We start from the raw sequence: 15,984 nt of genomic DNA on the forward strand, positions 1-15,984 counted from the left end.
AGTTCTGCCACAGTTTCTAAGTCCAGTGACTGATCTCATTGCCTTGCAGGTGACTCGAGGCATTGCTTACTCAGGGCTGCTCTGGTGGCACCAAAAATTCCCAAATCAGCCACAGATCCTCCATGTCTCTTTCCACTTGGAGAGGAGCATGGGATGGGAAGCAGCTGGTTTTACCTGCATCGTTTACATGATGTGGCCCAGGATGTAACTAACCCTGATGTAAATGGAAGGGCTAAACTGCTCGTGGAGGATGGAAACACATCCCATGAAATCCCAGCCCCAAGCAGCTATTCAGAACAGCCTGCAAGAATCCAGCTGTTGAATCAGGTTGGGCAATACTCCTTCTCCAGATCTGTCCATTTGTTTTGGATGATGAGAAAAAGCCTTCCTGTCCTTCCCAGAAGAGGGACACTGCCAGGGACAGCACAGGATTTGGAAGACACCAGCTTGCAGTACTGATGTTGAGGGGGATAGGACTGTTCTTCTCTATAGTAAAGAAGGTATTGACCAAGACCTTTTCACTATTTATTCACCTTTTTTATCAAGTGAGTCTCCTGAGATACTGCTTTTGAAAGCATGTCAGGCTAGCTCTGATACGCACAAACCTGGGCTGCAGCATTTATGTGCCACTAGGTGATGACCAGAAAACCCAGCAAGCATTTGGGGTTCTTCTGGAAGACCAAAGTTTCATCCTTGGGTCACATACTGATTTGCAACATTCCAGGATGGACTTCTGGCACACCAGCTACTCTGTACTGTCTCTCCATGTTCCTGCTCCCAGTTGCACTGGGAGTGGGATCAAAGCTGCCACATGGACAGGTAAGATTGGAGATGTTTCTGCTCCTGTGACTTGGCTTTGAAAAGGAATGCTCCTAAAGATGCTGTGTTTTCTGAAGCGGAAAAAAACTATTTAAAATCAGAAATGAACTCCTAAGAAATACACAATATAGGTTATATATATATATATATATATATTCATAAGAAATACAGGATATAAATTAGACATGTTGCCTGATTTAACTCTGATAGATCCATCCACAGTACAAGTGAAGCCTAGCAAGAACATTTAATGACCTGTTTAAGTCTATTTAACAGTTAAACCCCACTTCCAACATTAAAGCCACATATTACTGTTGAGAGTACAGCAGAGCCAAATCTTTAAATAAACACTGCTATATGCTAATAAGAAATGCTTATAAATCTATGACTTTTTGGATTAGCATCTAGTGTAAACCCTTAGGAACAACTGCCAATACTTACAGAAACCATGGTGGATCTGCTGTAAGTTGGAGAGAAGCCACATGAAAGGAGTTACAGGGTTACAGACCTGTTAGAGCTCTACAGTTAAGGTGCCATCACATATTCAAGGTGCTCAAACCCCGAGGCTGCCCAGTCCTAGGGAGATGGCTCTTGTAGCTACGTAGCACAAGGCAATAAATTGAACAAAAGCTGCAGAAAAATGGTGCTGAAATGATACAGGTTTAAATAACTCCTTGTGCAGGTTTAGAAACAATGGTCTGGACAGGTATTTTCAAGTATAAAATATGTTTATTTAAATTATATACAGCAGTACATTTTGATATACATCTTCATATTTTGCAGTCTGTCCGTGCTCTGACAACTTTGTAAGATCAACACAAATACAGCCTTCCATAGCCCACACAGTCCATCCATCTGCATTCCCCTGGGACATTCATTGCTTAACACTTTAAATGAATATTCATATATGCAAAACATGCTCTTCCTCCCAAGCACTAGCAGAGATGCAAGGGGAAATACAGCAAGGGAGTCCAAGAGCCTACTTTATGCCAGCAATTCAAAGCAATCCAGCTCTTCCAAAAGGCACAGGGGGGCTAGTACACAAAACAACAGTTGTCTTTGGTTTGATATCCACCAAGAGTTAAGACATGCAAAGTTATCTTCTTTCCAGAAGGGAAGAGAGAAGATTTGTTTCAGAGATAAAAACATTCTTTCAGAATCAGAGTTTGCAAAAAAAAAAAAAAAAAAGTAATGCAGGTAGGCAAATATAATTTTAAACAAAAATCTTTGAAAAATATATATTTTCTATATCCATATCTAGACAGTATTCGATAGCAAACATAAGCACACATTACAGTGTGTATTGACACTTTCTCTGGAAAAAATAAAAACTCCATGTGAGACATGGTGTAAAAGGCCTATTGTGGTGCAAAGTGCCTAGATGAAGTAAACATGTATATATTTATTCCTTTCAGAAAACTAAGACCTGTATGTTGCACTTTCTCCAAACTGTGTTCTGCTCTTCCAAAGTGCTCAAAGCAGATTCACAGTGATCTAATTATATTTTAGAATATGACCGTATAAGAAATACATGCAAGGTGGAATGAAAAGATATTTTTTTCTTCATCTTAAAAAAGAGATTGGTTCAGAGGCTTTAATCATTCTGAAAGAAGTTTCACCACCAGTGTGGCTGATCTGCTGAGTTCCTTCATGAAGAGTTAATGTACTTGCTGTAGACTGAAGTACAAGTAAGCATAATGTGCATAAGTTCACAAAGGCCCAACGTACATTCAATATACTGATCAACTAGGCTAGAATAAAATAAAAAAAAAATCCTGCAGAAATTCCCCAGGAGCAGCTATCCACACTAGAGGTACTTTAATTGAGTAATAGTTTGAATAGTCAAGTTGTGAAGCTTCCTTATTAGGTGATAAGCTTTCAACCTGAGACACAGCAAAACCAAACTCACTCATTTCTTGGGTGAGTGGCTGGGTACGACAGCGAATAACTTAATACTTGCATCATTACCACATCCATGCTTTATGCTGAGTTACCTAAAAAGCTCTAAGAGTATTCCAAGGTCTGATGTCTTGTGCATGTTTGTGTCCTGGGATTGGTCACAGGGCATGGAACTTGTGTAGGTTTGAGATTCTGAACTCAGGAGATTGTACAGTCATCTCTGGATCTACCCTTACTCCTTTTACCAGCCTGCAAATCCTCCCTGCTTTCAGCCCTCTTAATGAAAGCACTTTCCAAATCCTGTTCTGAAACATCTTGATCCAGTAATTTTCCCACTTTACTAGAATCTGATAATTTGATTTTATCTTCCTCCACATCAGCCTCCTCATCAGTTTTCCCCGACGCTTCCCCCTGCAAGCACCCTGTTTCCTCAGGCTCTTCTTTTTTATGCTGCAGGACTTCACCTTTGGTCAAGGCATCTTTGGTTTCCATTTTGTCTGTTCCCTCTTCAGCTTTGTCTGTGTGGACAGTTTTTCCAACAGCACCATTTGCTCCATCACCCTCTTCTCCCTGTGTATCATCTTTCTCTCCATCACGTTTTTCATCAGATTCTAGTATTTGATTTGACTCTTCATCAAAATCAAATGCATCACCGTCATCTTCCAGGCTTTCCTCTGTTTGGTCCTCCCATTTCACTTGTTCACTGATGTTGTCATCCTGCACAGGCTTCTGTGCCAGGGAATTATTTACACCTTCCTCCAATTTAACTTCTTCTCTAATGTTTTCATCCTGCACAGGTTTCTGTGCCAGGGAGTTATTTACACCTTCCTCCAATTTAACTTCTTCACTAATGTTTTCATCCTGCACAGGATTCTGTGCCAGGGCATTATTTGCACTTTCCTCAGAAGCAGATTCCCCACCAGGGTGGTCTGCAAGCTCTACCTCTTGCTGATTTTCTTTCAGTGTTTCTTTACCGGCTTTGTTTTCAGCTGTTTCAGTGATGCCTACACCTGACTCCTCTTTAGATTCACCTTCTACTTGTTTAACCACCTTCTGCACTTCACCCTCTAAAGGAACATTTTTCTCTCCTTCTGCACCACCTGTTGTTTCTTCACTACACTGACTTGACTGAACCTCTACCTTTGGATTCAAATCTTCTACCCATTCTGTCGTACTTTCCTGTCCTTCCCCAGCCTCATCCCCTGTTTCAAGTTCTGACTCCTTAATTTCATCTTCTGAAAGACTCAGGTCTAAATGGGTTTCCTGAGTGGTCACCTCTCTCACAACCTCTGTTCCTGGCTGTGCCTGCTGCAGCTCACTTCCCTTTCCCTCGGGAATGCAGCCTCCTGCCTCCACAGATGCCACACCTTGCTCGCCTGTTTCAGCAGAACACTTCTCCAGCTCTTCCATCAATTCTCCCTTCTGTCCATCCTTCTCAGTTGCAGCACTTCCATCTTCAGTTTTACCTTGTGTATTTGGTTCCTCTGGGGATGCTGAAGGACTGTCCTCTGAAGAAGCTGGTTGGATGAATGCCTGATGTTCTCCACCTTCCTTTTCAAGTGGCTCTGCTGGGACATCCCTTTCACTTGGCTCTGCCCCCTCCAAACCCACAGACTCAGCTTCCCTTGGCTGACCCTGAACCATGGTCCCAAGCTCATCTTCTTCTTCAGCCCTGTCACCTGCTGTTTTATCACTGCTTCCATCAGTGCAGTCAACAAACTTTTCCTCCAAAACATTTGCAACCTTGTTTTCAGCACTTTCTTCTGAGTCCTGGAGCTCCTCTGGAGTGGAACTCTCCACATTTCCCTCTTCCCTAAGCAAGCCTGCCACTACTCCCTCAGGTAGCCCTGCCTGGTTAGAAACCAGCTCACTGCTCTCACTTGTACTGTCAGATCCTTCATCCATTTCATTATCACTCAGGGCATGGCTGGTTTTAAGATCCTCTTGCTCTCCTTGGTTGGGTACAGCTTCTCCCAGTTCCTGCTCTGTACCTGAGTCACAAAACATTTCCTGAGGAGTCTCAAAAATCTGCTGGCCTTGCAGAGAGCCCAGCTCCAAGTTCTCATTTGTCCTTGCACTCAAGTCATGGTGTTCAGCCTCTGTACTCTCTGGCTGCTGGACTGCTGTGCCCTTTCTCAAGCCATCTGTGTCACTGTCAGTGTTTGAAGAAGTGCCCCCTGACACAGGTTCTGTAAGGCTTTGGACTTGCTCTGCAAACCTACTCTCTGGTAACATCACTGCTGGCAGGGCATCACGTTCTTCAACCATTTGTTCTGCCTTTGCATTTTCAGCAGCATGCAATGTCTGCACTTCCTCCTCCTCCTCAGACTCCTCTTTGTGTTCCTCATGCTCAGTATTCTGCAAGATTTCTCTTTTCCCCACATCCTCCAAAATCTCATTTTTCATCTCCACTTCATTGGCTTTGCCTAAAAGACCATTGAGAAAGTTGAGGGGGCCACACCACAGCTCTTACCTCCCCACTTAAAACCCGAAAGACAGAATGAGAAGAACAGGTTAATAAAAGATCAGCTTTTGCCAATTTTGTGAGGCAAAGCAGCAATTGAATTAGTAAGGATCCAGGGGGTTTGATCAGTGAAACTCACCACCACCCTCTCAAAGCAAGAAGTCTCTGGTGCTGGCTTGTGTTTTTGTAAAGGAGGAGGTTTATGCTCTTGGCTGTGGGAATGACAGCCTTTGTAGAGGAGAACAACAGGTTGAACCAGAGCAATTTAAGAGCAATACTTGCAGGGCTGTTTTTCCTCAGCAATTTTCTCTACAACTTTAACCCTGACACCCTCTATCCATGCAGGAGTCTGATGCCATTAAAATGGAATTATGAAGGATTATTCAGTAATATTTTGCTTTTAGAATCTCAGGCATCATCAGTGCACAGGACAGACACTGAATGTAAAATCTGATTGGCAAGCTAATGGTTTGGCTGTTCAGACCTCCCAACACACATCAAAGCTCAGGTAACCTGTGCCCTTTATTTCAGCCACCTGAAGAGGTGAGGACTTTTATGGTTTTATTTTTGTTGTAACAGTTTTCCTTCAATTTATATTTGAAAGCAACAGATATTAAAAAATAGTGTTTGTTGTTAGCTTTTGGGTCTATGCTGTACCTATACTGGAAAAAGAATAGGATTAGGAGATGTAGAAAACATGTTACATTTAAAAATACACCCTTACCTTATTTTTTGGTGTTCCACATTGTTTCCACACAGAAACTGAGTGAGGAAAAAGCAGCCAAAAGTTCAAAGCAAGAGAACCTGCACTTGCAACAATTGGCTGCCTGCAGCTATTTATTAGTATGTTCATTTAGAACAAAAAAAATCCAACAAAGCAAAAAGATTACTTTATTTCCTTACACTAGCACAATAGCTCTCCAATGGCCATTCACCACATAAAAACATAAAGAGTTTTTGCCAACCAGATTTCTCCTTCCTAACGCTGTCCACATCAATTATATCCTTTGAATTTGTCAATGTAACAAGTAAAAACACAGAAGTGTTAATTTTAAGTGTTCAATAGCACAGGAACAAAGAATTTATCCTTTGGTTCGCTTTGGCAGAGCCCAGCACTTGTTCAAGCAGACACAGTTCGCAAGGATATCAGTGAACCAACATACAAGCTCTTTAGAGAAAACTAAAACGCCTTTTTTTCCTGATTATTTAAGGTATGTGCTGAAAAATACTGAGCAGCAGTAGGATTATCCTGGGACAATTTTCCCAGTCAGGGTTTAAATGGAGATGTGAGTGACTACTAACTCATCTGTAATGTCCTATTTGTATTCCCATCCTTTGTCACCTTGCAGGAGAAGTGAAGTCTGCCGAGGGAAGAGACTGCAAGACACACTGGGAGTGATAATCAACATGAAGCAGGGAAATGCACAGGGAGTGACTGGAGAAGGAGCATGCTGTGTGGTGTTAATTGTCTCACTAACAACTGCCCCATCCAAGCAAAGATGGATGAATGAAGGACAGACAGGCAGGAGGGGCTGAGAAGACACACAGCACTTACCTAGCATCGCCTCCCCTCCTGTCTTCAATGCCTGAGTGGTGCCTGCAACAGTTCGGGGAGAATCCAAGTGTCCTTCGTTATCCAGAATGTCTGATGTCTCCCCGTTGGTGGCTACATCAGAGTCTGGGATTATTCCATGTTTCTGTGGGAAGCAAAAGCAATGCTTTAGAGCCTGCTGATCAGAAAGGGAAGGATTGTCAAGTGCTCTTGTCCAAGATACTCTGAATAAACAATTGCTTCAATCATTCCATTAAACATGGCTGGGAGTCAGGAAGGAGAACAGATACTGCAGTTCTCAGTTCAGCCATTCTGACAGAAAGCATGTGAGTCCAGCTCTTTTTTTTTAACATAAATCTGCTGCATAAGATGTTCTTCAGAAAAGTGTCTCCTACAAAAACAACTTCTTTATGTTCCAGTCTACACGAAGAATTCTCAATCAATAGTAGGGGAAAGGACTTTATCTAGAAAATCCCTGAAATGGCAATTTATAGGCAAGATGAAAATTGAGTTACTGCTACTGACTAGACTTAATTAATTAGCTAGACTTAATTTTTCTGCCCAAATGTACAGGGGAAAAGGGTCAGCAGATGAATATAAATTTCTTTTATTCCTCTTGCATACCTTCAGTTGCTCCTTCAGCACAACCACTTCGTCTCTAAGGTCATCCCGCTCACTCCTTATGGAATCAAAGAAATCTTTCTGCCTCTCTAGTGCCTGAGTTCCCAACACAGACAGAGGGCGAGGAGATGTGAAGAAAGGAAGGGAGACAAGTAAAGGCCATGAAAAGCAAATGTAGACAAGAGAGCAGATTTAAGATATTCAGGGGATGGGAGGGGCACAGATGAAAAAGGTCGAGTTTACAGATTAAAGGACTGAGTTTGCATACAGAGAGAGAGAGACTTCAAATCCAAGAAAGGCACAGCTTCTTCAATAACCAACAATTCTTGCCAAAGACATTCAGAGCCCAATTCTTTCCAAGGGATCCTTCAAATGAGGGTCCACTTTTTATTCTTATCTGCTGGGCAAGCTAATCCATACCCATTGTGCTTTAGCATGCACACTGAAGACATCAGGCCATTCCCACATGTTAATGGAAGGGCATGGAAATAGACCTGCTGGATTTCAGGAGTCTCTTTATTTTACATTTTGATTAATTTGAAAGCTGCCATTAAGTCATCCTTAGTCTGGGATGCACCATGTGCAAATGCATATTTTGCTACTGAACTCCCCGCTCCCAGTATTTCTATATAAGTACAAATAGAACAATTAAAAAAATCAGACAATTTTTGGTTTCAAGTTGCTACAAATTATTGGACATCACAAACATGGGCAAGCTGCCAGATTTCTTTCTCCTACTCTCTTCAGGAAGCCTTTCAGTGTTCAGCTGGAAAAGAAAACCAGAGTGGGTTTGATAAGAGGTGGTGGGAAGGGATGAGAAGCAAGGGAGACTTTCATCCCAATAGCCTATAAATAGCTCCATTACCTCTTTATCCCACTCCAGTTTCTGCTCAGTCTGCAGATTAAATCTGAATAAGCAAAAACTCAGTGCTGATGGAATTGCATTATAAATAGCACTTCCTTTCCCCATATGGCAAATGCAAATGGTGCAGCACAGCAAATCAATTACCCTTGGTTTGAAAGCAGACCAGCTGCCAGGTTTTCCTTGGATTTTAAGGTACTGGCCAAAGACAACACGTGCTATTTGCTACTTCACTGGGAACATCATAGGACAGTTACACCAAGCAAAGGCACTAGGGAGGGTTTTATCCATGGGGTTTTACAAAAGCAGGATCAGGTGGAGAATGACAGTGTCACTTTGAACACATTGCAGGAGTTGACAAGTCCTACCCCTATTTTTTTGTCTTTCCACTCTATTGTCTCCTGAAGATCGGAAATTTCCCTGACATAGCTCTGCTGTTTCTGTTGCAGCTGTTGGATTTCCTGAGGGGCAGGAGCAAAACAAGAAGACAGAAGGCAGGTAAGAGGTTAGCAAGGAAGGCAAGATGGCAGTGATGCCAAAGAATGAAAAAAGTCAGGTGCTGAAGTACCTGAGTATCTACAATGCACAGTTTCTGACATCCCAACTGGACCCGTGCTCCTGAAGACAATCTTATTATCCACAACATGACTTAAAATAAGTTACACAGTTCTTTTATCTTCCATTGCATCTCCACAAACAGCTGTCCAAAATGCAATACTTAGGAAGAATAAGATGATTCTTAGGAAAGTACTATTTGCATTAGTCAGCTCTGAACCCATTTGGCCTTAAACATTAACATTTCTTCTGGTGAGAAACTTGAATAGGAAGTAAAAATCTCCATACCTCACATTCTCCACTCTACTGCTACTTGGGAATGTACCAATCAAAGAAACCATTAAAGGAGAAAAAAAATAAATTACTTACTGCAAGCATTTCTTCTCTCTGCTTCAAAGCCTCTTTGATTTCCATGAACTGAAATTGCAATATGCTGTGAGCATGCTTCTCCCTCTCAAATTCCTGTGAATAATGAAATATTCACAAGATTATTATTAATCAAAAATAGCATCCCATCAAAAAGAGGAAAATAATCCCAAACACAAAGAAAATGCTTACTGCAATATAATTCTTGAATATCCCTCTAATCACAATCCCACAAGAGTGCAATTTTTATCGAGTTTGTCCTTTTTCCAAGATGCTATTATTGCACCAAATATAGAAGTGACAGACATCATTTAGCCCATTTCATAAGCTGAGCAGCAGGCTGAAGAGCTTTTACACTCCAGTCCTTCAGACTGCATGGAGGAATGGATGGGAATTTAACCCACTCTTCCCACATGGCCATGTACTGAAAGTTAGCTGGACTTTTAAATAAAAAGAAAAAAAACCACACTGTTTCTTTCAGGACCTGTGTTTTGAAGTGGGGTGTAGTCAAGTGCCCCAAGCTACAAGAAGGCAGTTCTGAAAATGCAAGCCTCAGTTTTATTATTTAACACCAAATCACTGTCAGATGCTGAATTGATGTAAAGCTTAATTCAGCATTTAACCATGGAGCTGCCTGAACTGCACAACTCTCCCACAGGGTGCCTGGAGACACCTTTGTGTGTAAAACTGCTCCAGAAGTCCCTACAGACAAACCCTATGAATTTAGAGATGGAATATGAAAAGAGATGGGATAATATCAATATAACCTTTATCAGCTAGAACATTTCTCACCTTCTTCAGAAGTGGCTTAAGGAAAATTTTCATTTGTATGATCACAAGTACACAACAAATTGGTATTTCATTTAATACTAATTGAACCAGCAATTTGTTCAATATCTTCAATAATAATTTAGCTGCTTCCTCCCAAAGATCTCCACCCCAAATCCAAATCTCTCCCTGTTATTTCCCATGGCAGAGCTATTCACATACTTTACTTTTCTCTTCATATTGCCTCCTGGATTCTGCCAGCTGCTCCTCTAACTCTAAGAGCGCATCCTTCAGGGTGTCCACTTGGTACATGAAATTGGTTTTCTCATTGTCCAGCTGAGCATTTGACACCATAGCCTTCTTGTATTTCTCCTCAACTTCAGCTAGAGAGTCCTGCAGAGAATAAGCAACTCCAGTCAGAGTCAGAAATAAAGGAGGACACTTTGCCAACCAAGACCTTCAGTGAGAAAATAAAGCACAAGCTCACTGAGCTTGCCTGTGGAAAGCAGCATAAATCCTGTGCTGGAGGCTTCCCGGCTGTCCCAAGGTGAGGAAAACCTCCTGTGTCCCCACCATAATCATGCTACCACGCAAGCAGCCTTACCTCAGCACGGATAAAATGCTTCCTGTCCTCTGCTGCTTCAGCTTCTGCCTTCCCAGTTTTCCTCCTTCTCCCTCCTCCCCCTGCCCCTGCACATTGCCAGCTCAAAGCAGCTGCTGAAGATGACAAGTTGGGATTTTTTTTTTTTTTAAAGGTAAACTGGCCTTGATTTAAGATCACTTTGGATGATCTGAGACCTGAAATTGGAGGCAGTTTGACAGCCACTTCACACTAATTTCAGAGATCCTTGCAGTGTGGGAACCCTTAAATACTGACTCAGGAATTAGAATTCACCGTGAAAGAGAAAGCTGCAGCTTTTGTGACCTGATGTGTGATTTCCCATTAGGTTTCCAATATCACATCCCTTCTTTACAAATTTTCTCTCTAAAATACAATTCCCAGTATCTTGAAAACCTCTTCTGTCTGCTTGACCTGAATATAAGACACTGAGATATTTGTAATAACAAATGATGGTAAAATAAAGATAAGCATAATTTCTCATTTATGCAGACAAACTTTGCACTACTTGATTTTAATAAAGAAATAAAAGAGTTATATAAACTAAGAGTTATATAAACAAAGCAGTGTAAATGTGCAAACAAGGAGGACACACATGTAAACATTTTAGTTTACTGATCAAACGATTTCTCTTGGAACTTGTGTCATTTTAATTATTTCAACTGAAGTATGGGTGAGTTTCATATACTTCCTTTTTCAGCTGTTAATAGAACAAAGGATGATAGTGGCAAAGTCTGAATCAGTTTAATTGACATTTCTCTTAACAAATGAGATAATTTGTCTTTTAGGACAAGAATTTCTCCAGTTCCAAATGCTTAACTGTGTTTTGGGGCACTTTCCAGCTCCAGATGAGAAATATCAAGCACAGGAAAGCCACCAGGATTTGGAAAGCTCAGAAAGGAGCTGGAAAGGAAGTATATGTGAGGAAGAAGTTAAGGAAATTCTGCTCCACTCCTTCAGCATGCCACATTTTGGTTTCTTAGCATCAAACAGTGCAGCTTAGATCCAAATCAGCCCAAAAGGCAGTCTAAGAGATATGGATTGAAAAATTTTTTATGCAGTGTGATTATTTTGCTCTATCTGCTACTCGGTGACCAGGAAAAAACCCAAAATTTTACCAAAAAAAAGAGCTTAACTACTCTGTTTCCATTGAAAACTCACTTAAGATGGCAACACCCTCATTTGTTGGTGCTGAGCTGATGACACAATCAGCAATTAGTGCTGGCAAATGTTGAATTTATCTATTTGCCTTTTCCAAAAAGCCATAGCTCATGTCACTGCTCACTTAGGAGGTGGGTGGTACATGGATGTACAAGGTGGTTGTTGCATCAAAATGTATTCATGGCTTTGTGGAAGCAGTAAGAGCTTCAGCATTCCTTCTCCATGAAACAGCCTTTGATACATGGAGTTTTATTGCAAGAATTTTTTAAGGGTGTCCTCTGTCATCTAAACATGAAACCAAAATGAAAGATGGAACCTCACATGGCCTTATAAAAATAAAAACATACAAGGTTCTAAACCCATATTTGTTTTTAGTACTGTAGGAGCTGTGTTCTAGTTCATCTCCCAATACTGGAAGGTTTTGTGGATTAGGAAACAATATTAAAAAAAACCAAACTACCTCAAACCAGCAAAGACAAGGTGCAGTAGCAACCAGCAGCCTTTCAGTGAACACTTGGAAGCATTTCTCACTGCAACCCACCCAGTCAGAAGAGTTTGCCAGTCAGTGAGACACTCTGCAGGCAGTTCCCAGCCTCTCCAGGAGAACAGCATGCAAGGGCAGCTCTGGGGCTCACACTGGGTTAATGCTCACACACCAGTACCTTCAGTTCTTTCAGCCCCTGCATGTATTTGCCTTCTACATCCTGAATCTGGTCCTTTAACTCATAGATGTCCTGAGGGAGATGGTGAGACAGGTCAGTGATGCCACGGACACCAACGGGCAGAATGCAGCTGGGAGGGACAGGCAATGCTCCAAGTGCTCCTTCCAACACCTCCCCCACACACATGAAGGGCTCTGAGCCTTAGCTGAGGCCTTGCCAGACAACCAAATTTCTTGGCCAGCAATTTGTGTTAATTCTGCTTTTCTTGGCTGGAAAAAAATGGAATCTCCATCGCTAAGGATGAGGTGCAGACCCAGGTTCAAAGGCTCCAACAATCCCAGCCCTTCTCTGTCCATTCCACTGATGATCACCTTCTGTCCCAGTCTCTCTCCTCTGCTCTCCAGTGTGTTATCCCCACCCTCCTATCATTCCCTGTTTCAGGATGGGAGCTGCCTTTTACAACCAGTCCCATCTGAGAGACATCTCCAGCAAAGCTTTTCCTTCACAGCACTGCCACAGCTGCCAGCTCCTTCCTGGGAAAGGAGCCTGAAGGATATTCCGTAATTTATTCTGGGTTTAAGTATTCCTCACCTTGATTTCTCTGATGGATGCCTCTGTGTCAGCTGAGATGGACGTGTCCCCACTGCCTCTCCGTGAAGAAGTCCCGCCCAGAGAAGCCAAGGTAGCTGCTGATAAACTTGAGACAGTTCGTGCTCCCTACAATCACACATAAATAAACTGCTTAGAACTTTCTTTTACAGGTAATTTATGGGTTTGTAGCTTTCCCCTTTTCATTTTTTTTTAATAGACACATGATACCAATCCTTGCACTTCTAAATTATGCACTTTTGATTAAAATCAAACTTTCTCAGAAGTAAGAAAAAAAAAACAAAATCAAGATTTAACAAGGGAAACTAATGAGAAAAAGCAGATCAGAAGTATTTAAATAATACTGGAATAGGAGTTTGCATAATTTAGCTTCGATAACTATTAATTCTTAATTGGAGAAAGGCTTTAGGGGCTAGTATCAGCCTGCCAGACATTTTCAAAACTTGTAATAATACATTCTGTGGAAGCTTTGGAAGCTTCTCTCCTTTATGCATATTTATTTACTCTGCAGCAGTGGCCACATGAACCGTTCAACTGTACTCAGGGTTAATGAATTAGCCTCCTCTTTTATTATGATGATTTATTTATTTTTACATAAATAATTTAGGTCTTATAACTAAGATCTAATAAACACACAGAGTGTTTGTGTGGCTCAGCCTAAAGCAGTTTCAGCCAACTGCTGTTGAAGGTCAGCTACCTAACATTGAGTAAGCAGGGGCTGAAAAGTTCATCTTCAAAAATACTCTAGCAGAAGAAGGCCTCAGAAATTCCAATTTTTGCCTCACAATGGATTTTATAGGATATTTCTGTACATTCATGGCAAGTTCTAACCAGCAAAAAGAATGAATAATGCACTATAAAGCACTATTGTCAGAATAATTGATAAGAACTTTCTTACCTTCTCAAAGTCCTTTTCTGGCCTTTCCTCAATCTGTAAGAGAGAGATTGGGAAGGAATCATTAATAGAATCAATAAAGGGTCAGAGAAAGCAGTAATATACCAGAAATGCCACCACATCCTCCTGGTCCCAAAATGCAAGGTACCAAGTTAGACTCGAAATCTAAAGCTTTGAACCTGTGGTTAATATTCCCCTCTCAAGACAAACAGGGACTGCAGCTTCAAGCAAAGATCCCAGACTACAAATCTGACCTTCAAGTCAAATATCAGGGATCAGTCCAAAGTCTAAATAAATGGCTCTTTTAGGGTTTCAGTACTTCACTGCAATTTACTAATTTACAAGAGAGATCCTGTACTAAAACTAGTCTAGAGGAAGCCAAACAGTGAGAAAGTAGCATTTAGGAGAACAGAAAATTACCATGGATGCAGACAGCTGAAGGGTTTAAAAGTTACAGAACATCTTCATCTAAAATGGAGCTACATGTAAAAAGGACTGAATGAAATCAAAAACTCAGCAGAACTCAACAAAACCTGAATTCTTCTTGGAATATTCAGCACAGTCAAGATGGTTTCCCAAAAGACTCCTAGAAAATTAATGTCTTCCCCAGACCAAGAAGAGCCTAATTGCCAAAGGAAATAGTGTTTTTGAAACTACTGGAAAAACAATCAGGATAGACCTGATTCAGGGGAAGGCAGGACATAATTGAGGCTAAGTTGATAATTTCCATTAAAAACACACTCAAAAACTACATCTCTTTATAGTCAGTACACATTTGGCACAGTTGTTTGGAGTTTTTTTTTTCTTTTATTATGTAGAACAATATGGGGACAATCTCACTCATTATTCTTCATATTACCCTATGAAAAAATAATAAAAATCTCAGACCTGTGAGGTACCTGTTACAAATCACTTTTTTACACTGACATCTCACAGCTAAAATTCCCTATGAATTAGCATTAAGAAAATTTAAGGCTTCAAAGTAAAATAAGCCAGACTTAAAAGCACTAGATTTAAACTTGCAAAGACACTGAATACATAAAATATTTAGGGAAAAACGCCTCAAATCTCTGAACTTGGAGGCAATAAGAGAGGGTCCTTAATGAAGGCAGACAATTTAGCTCAGACCCAATGAACAAGATGGACTGAACTGTGCAAACAGCTTTTTATTTTCATGCCAGACAGCTCCAAGTGCTGGATTTGGCAGCCTTCTAGCCTGGCCAAACACTGTGTTGGTGTTAATCAAGACAGCTGTGGCAGTGTCAATAATGCCATGTGACAAAAGATTTGTTTGTCCACACACATCTACCTCTGGAAATCTGTGTACAGCCTTTGCAAAATCTATCTTACAGGGCACAAATCAAAATATTTCTTTTCCTTCAGCCATTTGCACAATGGCCTCTATTTTCTGGAACAAAGTGCAATCTTAGTTTTTAGCAAAATAAAGAAGGGAGCAAATATTGGTATTGTTTTAATGATGCATCAGATGAGACAAATAAAAGCTTCCCTTTACAAAGGGGAATGTTGAAGACAATGTGGTGAGAGAGATGACTACAGTGAGTGTTTCTACTCAGAGCATTCATAACCACACCTCTGAAGCCTGCTACACCTTTATTGCAAAACTATATATAATAACTCTGATGGGGCATAATCTCTAATAATGAAAGCTATTATGTAACATCTAAAATTGAGCTGTTTAAGAAAACAAATCAGATTTCATCTTCCCCAGTGATGTCCTTGCACACATCCACTTGGTGCCATGAATGCCATACTCACAGCAGTTTTTCCTCAAAACCAGTTTCTCCTCAAATCCTTAACAATTTAATTAAATATTAACACTTAAAAACTCAATCAGTTTCTAGAAAAGCCAGATCCTCATACCAAAATAACATCCTTACATTACACATTGATGCTTCCAGCTACAAGACACTTTTCTAAGCAAAAAGCCAGTCTGAAACAAGCAGCATTTAATTTTATGGTTACATGGCAGTGACACACCAAAATCTGTCTTGTAGAAAGAGAGAAACCTATTTTAGATTAATATTTTATAGAGCTTTCATCGTGCTCATGTTTAGATTAATGTATTCACAGTATCCTTTAAAAAGATAAATTTTTCCTAAAGGAATCAGCCA

General features: G+C 40.8%; 1 protein-coding gene across 21 annotated transcripts in view; it reads right to left on the reverse strand.

The window, feature by feature from the left end:
• Positions 1-15,984, reverse strand: part of LRRFIP1 (LRR binding FLII interacting protein 1) — a 100,716-nt gene that overhangs the window by 8,639 nt on the left and 76,093 nt on the right. For 12 of the 21 annotated variants that reach the window (XM_058839855.1, XM_058839867.1, XM_058839866.1 and 9 more), the window contains 9 exons: positions 13,856-13,888; positions 12,940-13,065; positions 12,349-12,420; positions 10,129-10,299; positions 9,142-9,234; positions 8,586-8,678; positions 7,359-7,451; positions 6,738-6,879; positions 1,527-5,144 (listed from right to left, as the gene is read on the reverse strand). In XM_058839855.1, coding sequence (XP_058695838.1) covers positions 2,917-5,144; positions 6,738-6,879; positions 7,359-7,451; positions 8,586-8,678; positions 9,142-9,234; positions 10,129-10,299; positions 12,349-12,420; positions 12,940-13,065; positions 13,856-13,888 — 3,051 coding nt within the window. In that variant the 3' untranslated portion in view covers positions 1,527-2,916. Of the gene's footprint in view, positions 1-1,526; positions 5,145-6,737; positions 6,880-7,358; positions 7,452-8,585; positions 8,679-9,141; positions 9,235-10,128; positions 10,300-12,348; positions 12,421-12,939; positions 13,066-13,855; positions 13,889-15,984 lie in introns of those variants that run through there. The other 9 variants (XR_009277746.1, XM_058839870.1, XM_058839869.1 and 6 more) reach the window with 5 other exon arrangements.

The sequence above is a fragment of the Poecile atricapillus genome, chromosome 5 (genome assembly GCF_030490865.1).
Source record: "Poecile atricapillus isolate bPoeAtr1 chromosome 5, bPoeAtr1.hap1, whole genome shotgun sequence".
In the NCBI taxonomy this organism is placed as follows: Eukaryota; Metazoa; Chordata; class Aves; order Passeriformes; family Paridae; genus Poecile; species Poecile atricapillus.